The sequence below is a fragment of the Anopheles arabiensis genome, chromosome 2, assembly GCF_016920715.1.
Source record: "Anopheles arabiensis isolate DONGOLA chromosome 2, AaraD3, whole genome shotgun sequence".
Lineage (NCBI taxonomy): Eukaryota > Metazoa > Arthropoda > Insecta > Diptera > Culicidae > Anopheles > Anopheles arabiensis.
Genome location: NC_053517.1, coordinates 94,091,075 through 94,104,028, shown reverse-complemented (window position 1 = coordinate 94,104,028; position 12,954 = coordinate 94,091,075). Strand labels below are relative to the sequence as shown.

The following is a 12,954-nucleotide window of genomic DNA, read 5'->3' as shown; positions in this document are numbered from 1 at the left end:
GTGCGCGGATGACGTTTTTTTTTGGTTTTGGTTCGTTCACCGTTGTAATAATCGTGACTTATTCGGTACAAGACGTCCATTTTTGTGTTCTCTCCCCCCCCCTCGCTTGCCGTACGGCTAGCAGCGCACAGAAAACTTGTTTTTTTTGTGTGTGTTGCTTTCTTCCCTTATTACTTACTGTTTCGCTGCGTGCGTGCGTCTCGATATGTGCGGTGTGCGTGTGCTTGCGAGTGTGTGTGGCTGTGTGCGTAGGTAGTAAAGATAAAATTGATGGATGAGGCACACTACACCACACGCAAAGATTCCACTGCACACACAACAGTACATACAGTGAACACACACCAGAACATCCTTGCGTTCGCCTACTAGAGACAGCGATGAAACAGTCGCTGTGTGTGTCCTTTGGCACAGGATACGTATCACGATTAGGAAACGATAGTTACAGGGCAATACACCGATAGCAGGCGCGTGTATGCGTCTGTAGAATGGGGTTTTTTGTAGGTGAGAACGAAATATGGCTCTTCATGGTATTTCGCACTTGTTTGCAGACAAGTAAGCATAAGCGTTTCGATAAGATTAGTTCGATGGTGCGTCAAACACTTTTTTGTTGTTTTTCTTTTTGCATTCGTAGGAAGGGTTAAAGCGGTATGCTGCCGCTGGTTACGGCAATGGTGTGTGTGTGTGTGCTGCGAAATAATGTTAGATACCGTTTTTTTCTCCTTGTGTTGCTTCTCGTGACTGAGACGACCAGATAATGGCAATGGTGTATGTGTGCTGTAGAGCTGTCTCTCGCATCTCTCCATACCCGCGAATAGTACTCCGTCGCAAAACGCCGTACCAAGCACACACACACACACGGACGCGCGCGCGCGCACGGACACAGTCAAAGTAGGCTATATTTTAGCATTACACACACACACACACACACACACACACGTCCCACGACTTGCGAAGGACATTTAGTGCCGCTACAGTCGGTTTGACGTTTTGTGTCTCTCATTTTGTTTCATCGATTAGACACACGTTGTACGGATGCATACAGCTTGAAGAGAGAGAGAGAGAGCGAGTAGAGAAAATTATTAACGCCTGAAAAGATTGAGCCCATTGAGTTTAAATGTTTTAATTCATTTTAGAATCACATCATCAGCCTGTGTGCGGCGCTTGTGTGCGTGTGTGTTTGGTTTAGTAAAGAGAGTGAGAGAAAAAAAGTTAGAAAACCCTTGTACACTATCACGCACGAGCGAGAGAGAGTGGGCGAGCGAGAGAGCGCATCGCAAAGTGTACGCGCTGTGGCGAGCGGGGGGCAGCAATGAGCAATTTCAGCGGCGTACGCGCACCCACACACTTGCACACGGTAGCGTGTGCACACATGAACGCATCTACAGGCGCGCGCGATCGACCTTCTTCGAATTGGCGCAGCGAGTTTTTCCCTTGCCCCTTCTCATACCAGGTCGGCACCCCTGTGTCTCTCGTAGAACACCTTCGAATTTGAATTCCATTCGCGAACGGCAGGCGAACGGCGCTAATACACATACACAGGCAGAGGCGAGCGGCGCCCTCGTCTAACTGAGCAGTTGTTGTTGTTGCTGGTGCTGTAGCCCTCTGCGCTGGGTTGTAGCGTGTGGTGTGGTAGTGATTGTTCATCGATTTGTGTACCACTTTCTAGCTGGATTGAATGTATGAGGGGGTTGGGAGGATGGGAGATATATTCGCTTGTACTGTCCGTGTGTATTCACAACACAACCGTTTTTAATCTTTTTTTTCCATTGCTTTTTGTTTCTCTCTATTTCCACCACAGCAGTCGGTGCTTCACCAGTGTGCGTGTGTGTGTACGTCTAGCGTTTAGCGACGGTGTGGAAAGCAGTAGCAGCAGCAGTACCGAGACGTCGTCAGTGCCGACTTGACGCGAATCGATCAACGTCCGCCGTCGCCTGGAACAGTGGAAGCATGTACATTTAAACAGTGCTTTTGTGTGTGTGTGTGTGTATGTTTCCTAAATGTAAGTGTGTCTGCATTACGGCTCAGTGACACCAGACGTGCCAAAATGTAACAAAGAACGCAAAGTAAAAGCAATAGTACAACCGTGGTGCAATATATAAGGGGAAGAAAATGAACTTTTCCTCGCAAAAGACCCCTAAGATCAGCTTCTTATTTTAACCGCGCGTGTGTGTGTGTGTGTGTGTAGAGAGAAAAAAGGGTTTAATCGTGTAATAAAAAAGTGCATCGAAGTGGTTAAAGAGCACCCAGCAAAGAAAAAAAAAAACATACATCCACTCCACTACCAAATCGTTCAAAGCGAACGTCGCTCGACGAAAGTATGCGTGTTGCGGCGAGAATGTGCCGAAAAGAGAGCCCAACCTCGCACGATCGAGTGTGAGAGAGAGAGAGAGAAAAATAGAGCGTGTGCGGCCTCGACAGCACACAGCTAGCCTAGTACAGCGAGCGAGAGAGAAAGAGAGTACCCTTTGAGGAGCACTCTCTCTCTATCACACACAGACACAGCTGCTGTGTGTGCATTGTGTCCCGTGTGTTGGTCGCCCTTAGCCGCGCTTGGTTGTGCTGAACCGGTGTGTGCGTGCGCGTGTATCCTGTTTCGTGGCCGCTGTGCAATTGTGTGCGTGTGTTTTAACAGATCCAAACGCACACTCTCGAACAGTTAGTGAAGGGTAGGGAGAAGACCCAACAACCATCTAGCGTGTGTGGTTCAGCCTCTCATCAGCTCATCAGTTTTCATCGGTTAACTGTGGTGCGAGCTTGGCTTGAAGTCTACTTCGTCGTTGGTGCAAGCGCTACCTTGCCCATCCTTCTTGGCGTTTGATTTGAGTTGTGCGAAATTGTGTGGCTGCCGTTTTATCGGTTTAAGTCTTGAAGAGCCCCAGAAGGTAAAAGGAGGTATTTAATCTGCTCCTAAGTACATACACCACAAACAAAACGAGGATACACGAGCTTTAGGAGTGCGAAATTGTGCAAAAGTATTTATTGTGTGTCGGCTGGTAAAGTTCAGTCTAAAAAAAAAAATCAGTGCGACGTGTATATGCGAGTGTACATCGTTTCGCTGCGCAAGAAAGTGGCTCTATTTTAATTCGTTCAATTCACCACCAAAATGTGTGTGTGTGTTTGTGTAGATGTGTGTGTGCGTGTCTGTGTGTACAGCAGTGCGTTCGTGTGTGTGTAAAACGTAAAGCAAAATAGTAAAAGAGATCGTGCGGGTCCAATGCAATAAAATAGAGCACACACACAACACAGGTAAAGGTGAGAAGCTGCAAAAGAGAAAGTGCATTGGTGTAGCAGCAGCAGCAACAACAACGGCACTCAAAAGAAGGGGGTTGCAATATTGTAGAGAAATTATAGAAGAAAATTAGCTCCCTCCTTACACCACTACTACACCACTACCCGTCTCTAGCACGCTGTACGGTGTGCGTGTGAGAGAGCGAAAGAGCAATAAGCGAGTGATAAGGAGAGCGAAAGAAAGTGTGCGGTGTGTTGTGGCTGTACCAAAACCCACCCGCCCGTGTGTGTGCAATTAAAACCGTAGCGGTGTGTATGTGTGCGGTTTTTAAAATTAGTGTACCAATGTTGTTGTTTACGGTTTACTCACTGCAACAACGCGACCGCGTTCGCCTGCCGCCGCCGCCACTACAGCAGCGACCCTTGCTGCATCGCCAGTAAACGGGGTGCACTGTTGTGTTTGTGTGTGTTGGGTAGCGCCCAAGTATGCAATAGCACACGGAATCGCCGTGGCATCGTTCGCACACAGTTTGTTTCTGTTAGTGGTGTGAAGCAAAGTGTGAATTAAGGTAGCAAAATAGATAAATTTCCCGTACCGTGCGTACGAAGAAGAATAAGGGCACACAGAAGAAAGGGTGAAGAAGAAAATAGATAAGAAATTGTCTACGCGAAGTGTGTCAGTGTGCGTTCATACTATCCATAGCGTACGGTGTGCGTGTGTGTCTGTGTACATATACAAACGGGCGCGTGTTGCTAAATTTGCCTCCGCTCTCGTCGGTACGGTGCCGTAGTGTCGTCGTCAACACAACACACCAACTGCTACAACAGCAACAACAACAACAAAAACCAACGCTCTTAAATTACACCTGTTCGTCCGTAAGAAAATGTTCGTTACAACAATACAAGCATGACGCACCAGAATCACCAAACTAACGGCGCCAGTTTGGAAGATTGCCACACAAACTTCTTCGCTTTGGTAAGTTTGCTTCCTATGAGGCTGTAGTGAGTAGTGTAACAATTAGTTCGAAAATAGTCAATGTGTGTATGTGTGTGTGTATATGTAGAGCTGATCCAATTTGTATCTACATAAGCAAAGATTATGTTATTTTCCGAAAACTATCCTTTGTTTATCAAACGGCGCAAAATGACCATGAGTTCCTGAAGTCTATTCTACGAATGTGACTATTCGCTGCCACAAACAGAACAACATGATTGCTAATATGCCATCGTTCTGTACAGACGACGAGTGAACATTGTAGTGAAAAGCCATTTTGTTACCATTGTTTGTTGTCTTATTTTGGTTAGCTCCGCATTCAACAAAACGTTCGTATGTGTGTGTGTGTGCCTACTTTCATTAGTACTCTGGACTATTGGGGATTTTCCGCTTCAGTCGTGTGTGTTGTGTAAATAATAACTTCCCGTAAAACCTTACTGCGCCTAAACAAACAAACAAACAAACAATCAAACAACTATGCGAGGAGTGCAAAAGGAAGAGGCTGGAGAGGTGTATGCGGCAGCACGCCGCTCGGTTTTGCTGCGTTGAGAGCAATCTAACGTTGAGAGTGTGTACACCAAGTGGAGAAACAATTGACATTAAACAGATCGTTTTAAATCATAATTGTGTCGTGTATGAGTTTGTGTATGTGTGTGCGTGTATCGATGTGTTAATTTGTCTGTGTGTATGTATTTGGTCAGAAGGGGTCTGGAGGTTCTTCGAGCAGAGTAAAATTTAGGGTTATAGTAGATACTGAGAACATGTTTTAGAGCATGTGGTGGAAATCTGGGCTGGTCCTAGTAATCCATTAGAACAACATGCCGGCTTCTATATCGCTAGACGAGAACGTTTTCTATGCCGTCCTCCGATGAAATGAAATTGGTTCATTTTTTTTGTAATCGGAGCAAACAGTGCCCCGAAATCAAAATCTTCTCTCTCATAATAATCCGCTAATCTCGCGCACTGATGCGGACTAGTTTGAAATTTGCCATCAATCATGAAGCTCACAGTAAGGAACATGTTGCGTAAAAAAATTGACAAGCGGAAGCGAATTTGCTGTTTTCTTCAAGCAAGCATGTTATCACCGCTCTAAGTACTATTTTTTTGGTACTATTTTCATCGTTAGTGGTTTTGGAGAAGTCGTGGTTTGTGCTTTCCCTGTAGCTTTGCCGAGCGCTTGTTGATAAGGGCTAACATTGAGAGTGAAAAAAATCCACACAGTTCCCAACGCGTGTGTTTAACACGAAAGAAATCGAAAGCAATCGTGGTATAGCATGTGCATGTGCTTGTGTGTGTGTGTGCGAAAAAAGCGGTCAACGAAGCCTTTGGCATGGTTGAGAATTATCACTGTTTTAATCATAGGTTCCAGCTGACTTTGTGTGGACGACATTCCACTGGATTGTGGGGTGCCAGAATGCTTGTTGTTTCACCAAGGCAACGAAGAGCGTGCTGTATTTGCTCACTTTCGATGTTTGTCTACCCCTTTTGACAGAGTTGCTGAGTGAGAATTGACATTGGGAGTGGCATGTTCGTAGGAGATATCAACCTTCTTCGTTATGCTTTTGCGGTATGGTGGGAAAGCATCTCGCGTTATCAGAGCTGATGCGGACAATTGATACCATGAACGGGCAGCGATTTCTTTTTGTATTTTTTTTTATGTTCTGTTGGTTTATTGCCCCGCGCGGTGCTCGTCTTCTTGGGCGCTTGTTTGGATTGTTATCGCGGCCTACCGTAACGACCCTGAAGGAGGACCGTGCATTAGAGCGTTGGTCAAGATCTTCTTGCTCGATCGGGGCTAAGGCGGCAGCGGTCAATGGTCCTACGTCATTTTTATCATCTCTTATCTTGCTATAGGCCGTCGAGAGGGTGGCGAGGTAGCTTGTGTTTGCTATCAAAGAGCTGGAGCGTCCACTGTAGTGTGCTTTTTGTCAAAGCTACTAGCATCCCACAATGGGGTGATTTCAATTAACAGCTCTATTTAAGGCCCCCTTGAAGTGGGGTATCGCGTTACCTAGTAATAAAGGGGGAAATGCACATGATTAATTAAGAACACGTTTGAGCTCATTATAGGCTTCATTTTAATTAAACAATCATATTGCCAACTCGTGAACCTATCAAGCTTTCGTTTAAATTGCCATAAAATTGTACGATTCGGTACATAACAGCTGCTCGATGTTAGCAACCTCCGTCCCACAGATAAGCATCCTCAAAAATGGTATGCATAGATGTCGTCCGTTGGCTGTGTTGTATTTTTATGGCACTTTTATTATTAAGTACGTGATAATTGTGCCGCTTTATGCATTGCATACACATCGATGCCTCTCTGCCTTTCGTCTGTGTGCGAAAATCGTCGAAATGTTCTCGCGGTGGTTGCATTCACGATCGTAAATGCGGCAGTCGCTCGTAAAACGATCGTTTTCTCGGCCCGTTTGTGGCATTTGGCGCACTGTGGATATGGGTTTGTGTGAGCGGTGGTGGCGGCGGAGTTGCAAGCGCAGTATAAAGTTTCCTTCCCCGCCGTTCGCCAATTTCGCGTCGGAGTAGAAAATGTGTGCGATACGATCACACGCCGACGGAGCGATCGTTATGAGCTTCACATCGTAAATAGGGGTTTAATGGGGGGCAGTTTGCCTGTTTGAATGACTGCCGGCTTTGGAATTGTCTGCGGATAAACAAACACATACGTAGAGAGCCAGATCAGCGCCACGCTGTTGCAACAATGTATTGGCCGGGGAGTGTCAAGTGTTACGTTTCTGAGTGTTATGTACCCGATTTGTCAAGATTCGCATATTCGCTGATAAGCGATTTTTTGGAGAAAATTACCCTTTTTTTTAGAAGATAGGTTGTAAAAATTGTTTCGTGATAAGCAATCTTGCATTGATTCCGTTTTCAGCAGTACGAATGATATTATTCGATCTACATAAATGGTGAAAATTTAACTATATTGTACCCAACATAGCGTACCACGCTTGTTATTACGCTTGATCGTGTCTGTTTCGCTATACGTGACGTTTAGCTAAAATCTTATGATCGCCTTTGTAATTGATATGTTGTGCGACCCAAATATTAGACTACGAACGAAATCGTTTGCAAATAAAGAATCAGAAGAGAAATCGAGAGGCCAACACTGCTCGGTTGTAGATTTTATTCAACAGCAGCAATCACAACTTACAGTGGGAACGCTCCCGAAATTTTCTCTCTTGGCGGGTGCCGGTTTCATTTCTCTGAGTCATCAACAAATCGCCGGCCTACCCGAAAGCCGGCTATGTTGATCGTTCGACAAACGGAGTCTCATTAACATAGAAATGAGCCATGCGTTAGTCACACGATTCCTTCTCAAGTTCATACGCTATATGATTTAAAAAAAAGTACCAAAAAGAATGCCACATAAAGAAATTAATCTTTCTAGTCCTTCAAAGCGGATCCACATTTTGTTGCACTTAAAATGCGATGCTCATTTCAGGCTAACCTTGCTTTAATGTGGTACTATGAACTTTCCTGCTGGAAAAATAACGTTTGAAGGAGACTTCAATCGTCCGGCTGTAATCATGCGCATAGCATCGCTTCCAATGTTCTAATGCCCTTTTGCAGTGCATTCCTTCGCTTCACAGCTCTCGCCGGCAATGTCGTCGTTTGTGCGAGCTGCTATTTCTTTCACTCTCTCTCCTGTTCCGAATGAAAGGGTCGCTATAGTTTGCGTGCTTCGAGTTGTTCTTGTTTTTGTGATGTTTATTAATCATCGTTTTAAATGTTAACTGATATCAAGATATGGTGAAATGATATCCAATTATATTAGTACACTAAAATTACTAATGACAAAAAAATTGCCATTTCTTAAAAGATTTGTTTTATTTGACCTTCGTAATTATATTATGTTATTCGTCAGATAACACAATTTACGTGTTAGAATCTGCTAATTCTATCTAAAACGCTACAAAAACGTTCTACTTTCTTATCGTATTCACACAACACCGGTGTTCTGCAACGGAGCCAAACCGTAGTGGGATCGTGGTTGAAAATAGTTTTCCCTGAATCTTCAAGGCCAGTGGAAACAAAATAAACACGCCGCACACATCCATCTAGAACCGGCCAACGTTTGTTTGTTTCGGCATTGTAAGCTAGTTGAAAAACCTGCCCTGCCTGCGTATGCGTATTTGTGTGAGGGTATGAAGGCAGGATAGGGCCGAGAAAAGGGAAGCAAGTTATGAGTGCCCACTTGTTTATGATCATTTGCGCTAATGTGTGGTGCCACCACCATGTGTCTGCGCGTCTGTGTGAGCGTGGTTTTTGTGCTGCTGGTGGTGTTATGCTTCTCCGTGTTGTGGATGTGACATTTAGTAGACTTTAAAGCGTTTTTTTTTCACTTCTGTGCTGTGGATTTATGATAGTGAGCTCAGACACAGTGTTTAGCGCGAGGGAAGCAGAATGATAGAATTTCATGAAGCGAAACGCTCCCAGCACATACACACACACATGCCCTGTATTTATGCGTTTGTGCTTTTGTACTTGTGATTATACCGTTGAAGCATCGTGAAACGATGCGTATCGAATGGATTTGGTCGCAGAGCAAAAAAAAAAGTTTCCCTTAAAGTGTCGTCTTTTTTAATGTTCTTCAATGTACTTCAGAAGTAAAAGGTAGTTGATTTCTTAATAAAATAAAAGACATTTGCAATCGTTTTTACTTTTAGTTAGCTTAAAGCCATGTTATATGCAGAGCTTTTTCAAATTTTAATTATAAAGTAAACGTATCGTTGTCGGTTTGAGACTGTCATGAGATGCAACCTCCCGCTGATATGCTCTGATGCATACTGTACACTTTCCGTATTCCTCGGCCATGCGTTGCACGTGTAAGAAATAAAAAAAACTCGCAAAGCAGTATACTATGTTATCGATATCATCACCAGCACCCGGGGGCAATATATTCTTCATCGATGTTCAGCAGGAACGCTGTGAGTGCGCTGAGGCAAATGTGCAATTTTGTATGCACCGTGCGGGAGAATTAATTTGCATTTGCAAGCGTCCCCGCTGGCGGGCACATGCTTGCCGGGTTCTCCATGCTGTTGATGTTTTTTTTTTTTTTTGGTTTTGTGCACTTGTGGTAGAATGACCTGCTCCTCCTCCTCCTTCGTTATTCCTCTACGATCAGGCGTGCGATGTCTTGATTTAAGAAGATTTTTTTTCATTCAACGAACTGCAAATGGGATTGTCGTTTATTTTCGTTCCTATGTGCACATGTTTCCTCGTGTGCATTGGAGCTGTAGCGATTGTATGCTTTGGAATTGCTGCATTAAGCATGGAATAGTAGTTATTGGATTGGATTGTTATTTTGGTACATTTTCATTTTTGTGCAAGATTCTTAAATTTTATTTTTATGAATCGATCGAAATATGTTTATTTGATGAACAGGAAAAAGAAACATCACGCGCTTATCAATGAAATATGAAAAATGTATACCCTTAAGAAGAAGTAATTTGTTAAGAAAAACATTTTACTCTTATAGAGTAGTATTGGATCCATAACGTCACTGAGCGTAATGAGCGCAACAGCAGCGACGGTGTTGCGCTCAGCGAGAACCGATTTGCATGTGATATAGCTGCCGTGTGTCGTGAATGTCGTTAATGTCATCATTAATTACACGTGAACTCACGCGAACCGGCGAAACACAAACGAGATTATTGTTGTTGTAGGCGCATACCCGCTCCATCCACCATATGTGGGCACGGTTGTCTGAGATATTTTATGTTTCATTTGATAATTTCAACACCCCCACTCTGCCATGTAGTGTGTACTGTGGCTGCATCGTTTTTTTTCTTCTCTCTCTAATATTGTGTGCATCGATTTTGTAGTGCAGCAACTTCTGCTTCGATCGAGTTTGAAGGAGAAAAAGAAAAAGCACCACTCACACACACAACCTCACACAACTTGACGTCAGACGTTTTCCTTTGCGGTAGATCGAAAGCCAGCGAACCATCTTCGAGCGAGCAGCGAAAAGCTCGAAGCAAAGGAAGTCGTGAACCGAGCAAAAGAGTGTATTGTACTACTTTTTCTCCTCGGTCCGCCGCATCCATCCGAAAACAACTACCGCCACGAACAACCCTCCAGACACACACACACACCGTCGTGTGCCTTTGCAGAAAGCGCAGAAAGAAAGAGCTTTTTTGAAGCAGCTAGGTGGAAAAGAAAAATGAGGGTATGGGGTGGGGTTTCATTTCGCACGCGGCCACACGGCCACGGTGAAGAAGCTACCTCTCTTCCCCATGTGCTGTGGCTGCTTCACAGCCGCTGCTCTAAGGTCCCCGTGGCGGCCATCGACCTGGGCCGTGCGCGTTCGTACGGCTTGTGGAATGAAGCTGAAGGTTGAAGCAGAGTAGCAGCAAAAAAAAAAAGTTTAAACAGTTCGAGCTCGAATCAAAACGAGGGCTCTGTTCGTCAGAGTGCGCCCCTCAGCTAGAAGAAAAAACAACGTCCCATATGCTTCGGTGGACGAGTTTTTTGGGAAGCTTCCATTCGATCTTAGGGATCGTTCTGTTTTGTGCCTCAGTTATGCACTTTTTGTTGCTATGGGTATAAGCATTTGTTACTCTTTTTGCTGCTTGATTTAACATATGTTGTAATTCTATTGTAAAACAGGAACATTGGAGTAAATTTTTTGCTTCAAAAATATTCTTTCCACTATTACTTGCTAAGAGGGAAATGCCAAAAATTAGATTTCATTGCCCCAAACACCTTTAAAGATACACGATTCCGTTACTTTTGGCCGGTGGTTTTCAGCTCCTTACCTACCCTACCCGTTGGAAGTGAGGAAGGACCCCTCCGGTGTTTGTACGTACGCTTTTTTTCTTCTTTTTGTTGCTGGTTCTGCTGCGTTCTCAAGACCACCTTCACCAGTGCATTCATCTTTCGTTCATTTCATTCATTCTACCGTTCCGCCGCCGTCTGGCGTTTTCTGAGGTCACTCAACCTCTTTTTCTTTTACTCTGGCTTTTGCGTTTTCACGCGCGTGAGGACGTGTTGAGTGCGAGAGCGATATGTGTGTGTGTGTATGTGCGCACGCTAGTAGCGCGCAAAGCATTTTCCATTCGCTTTTCTTTCTCCCATTCTCCTGAATCGGTGTTGGTTGCGTCTCGGTGGTTTGTTTTGTTTTCGACTATTAAACCCTTTCGGTGTGTTTTCCCTGCTCCGGGCGGGCCGGAGTGGAAAAAGAAACCGGGGTCGGGTTAGTATGGTGGGTCTTACTGGTAACTGTACGGAAGCCCGGGAAGGAGGGGGTGTACAAGGGGTGAATGAATTGCTGGCAGGTTATATGGAGAGGTGGTTGTGGAGGATGCGAAAAGCAGACGACAGACCCTCCCGTGGATGCCGCTGTGCACACAGTCTGGGAACTATTTTATGGCGGGGCCATATAGATGACTACGACCTGTGTGTCTCCACCGTCCTCATGTCTTGGTGGATCAAGTCTTGCACAAAAAACGATTGGTTGTAGCAGCGGTTCAGCTTTGGAGATTGCAAATAGTAACAAATGCTCAAAAATGCAAAAGTAACAAATTCTATTCGAAACAATGGTGTACTGCACGTGAAGGTAATATACATCAATTGAACGGAGTATAAATATTAGCACGTGTACGTCATAATCTTATACGACTCGTTTCACATCATCAGGGCTTCCACAGGGGGCTTGGTTTACCATTACGCGAAAGCTTAGAAGGAATTTATTACCGTTTTGCCAACTGTTTCTACCGGTGGAAGTCGTTCATGCGAAAAACTATGTTATACCACAGAGCTTCTCTTCATCTTGCGTCGCCTTTCCCCGATCCTCTCGTATGGTTCTTGACGTGGAAAAGCTTCTCTGTTCGCTTGCTACGGCGGACCGTATTTTATGTGTCTTTTGTTTCCATGTTGCATTTTTTCCACAATGCTACGGATGTCTTCCGTTGCACAGGAAGAAGCACATTCATTCGTTCGTTTATGTGTTTACGGGATGTGGGAGTAAAATTGTAACCTTTGGGGTTGAATATTGTTTCTCCTTAAAAAAAAAACGCTTTCAAAAACATTTCACTTATATATTTTTAAGAACAAATCAGTAGCGGAATTTGGGGCAAGTGTGCCATACGGGGCAAGAGTGCCACCAAGCATTTTTCCTTAAAAACTTTAGTTTCATGATCAATTGTGTATACAGTTGGTTGCTTTCCAATGACTAGGTGTACTGAAACGAACTTCATATATATCAATCGATATTTCTCATTGTTTTGAACTGATTTATGTTGAGTTTCAAAATAGAGCAGAATATTATAATTTTTTAATCCAACCAAATAAGCTCTCAAAAATCATGCGAACAATCAACCGAGGAAATATTTACACCACCGTATAGCTGAGAAAACGTGAAATTTTTTGTGGGGTTTGTTGAAAAAAACTTTCTTTTTGTCACTAAAAAATTCAATTTCAAAAAAAATTACAACTTTTGGGGCAAAAGAGCCATCTCTATTTGGGGCAAGTGTGCCACCATCTTTCATAGGCGAGAGCTGTCAAAAATGTAAACATTATTGTAGCGTTCAGCGGGAGCGGGTGCGCTTTTACGAGCGGATTCTACTCCGGAAAAACAGACCAGTAACAACCCATATTGCGATACAGTTTTTGATGAAAAGGGGTTCATTGGTGACTCAAGACATTTAGGAATACATACACTAGTGGTACAAACGTAATAATTTCCAATTATCTAAAAAAACCGGTTATTT

At 44.0% G+C, this 12,954-nt stretch overlaps 1 protein-coding gene across 8 annotated transcripts in view; it reads left to right on the top strand.

Moving 5' to 3' along the window:
* LOC120898162 (mediator of RNA polymerase II transcription subunit 13) overlaps nucleotides 1-12,954 on the top strand; it is a 59,910-nt gene that overhangs the window by 1,639 nt on the left and 45,317 nt on the right. For 5 of the 8 annotated variants that reach the window (XM_040303623.1, XM_040303615.1, XM_040303616.1 and 2 more), the window contains exon 2: nucleotides 1,799-4,204. In XM_040303623.1, the coding sequence (XP_040159557.1) occupies nucleotides 4,136-4,204 (69 nt within the window). In that variant the 5' untranslated portion in view covers nucleotides 1,799-4,135. The remainder of the gene's footprint in view (nucleotides 1-1,798; nucleotides 4,205-12,954) is intronic. The other 3 variants (XM_040303617.1, XM_040303620.1, XM_040303619.1) reach the window with 1 other exon arrangement.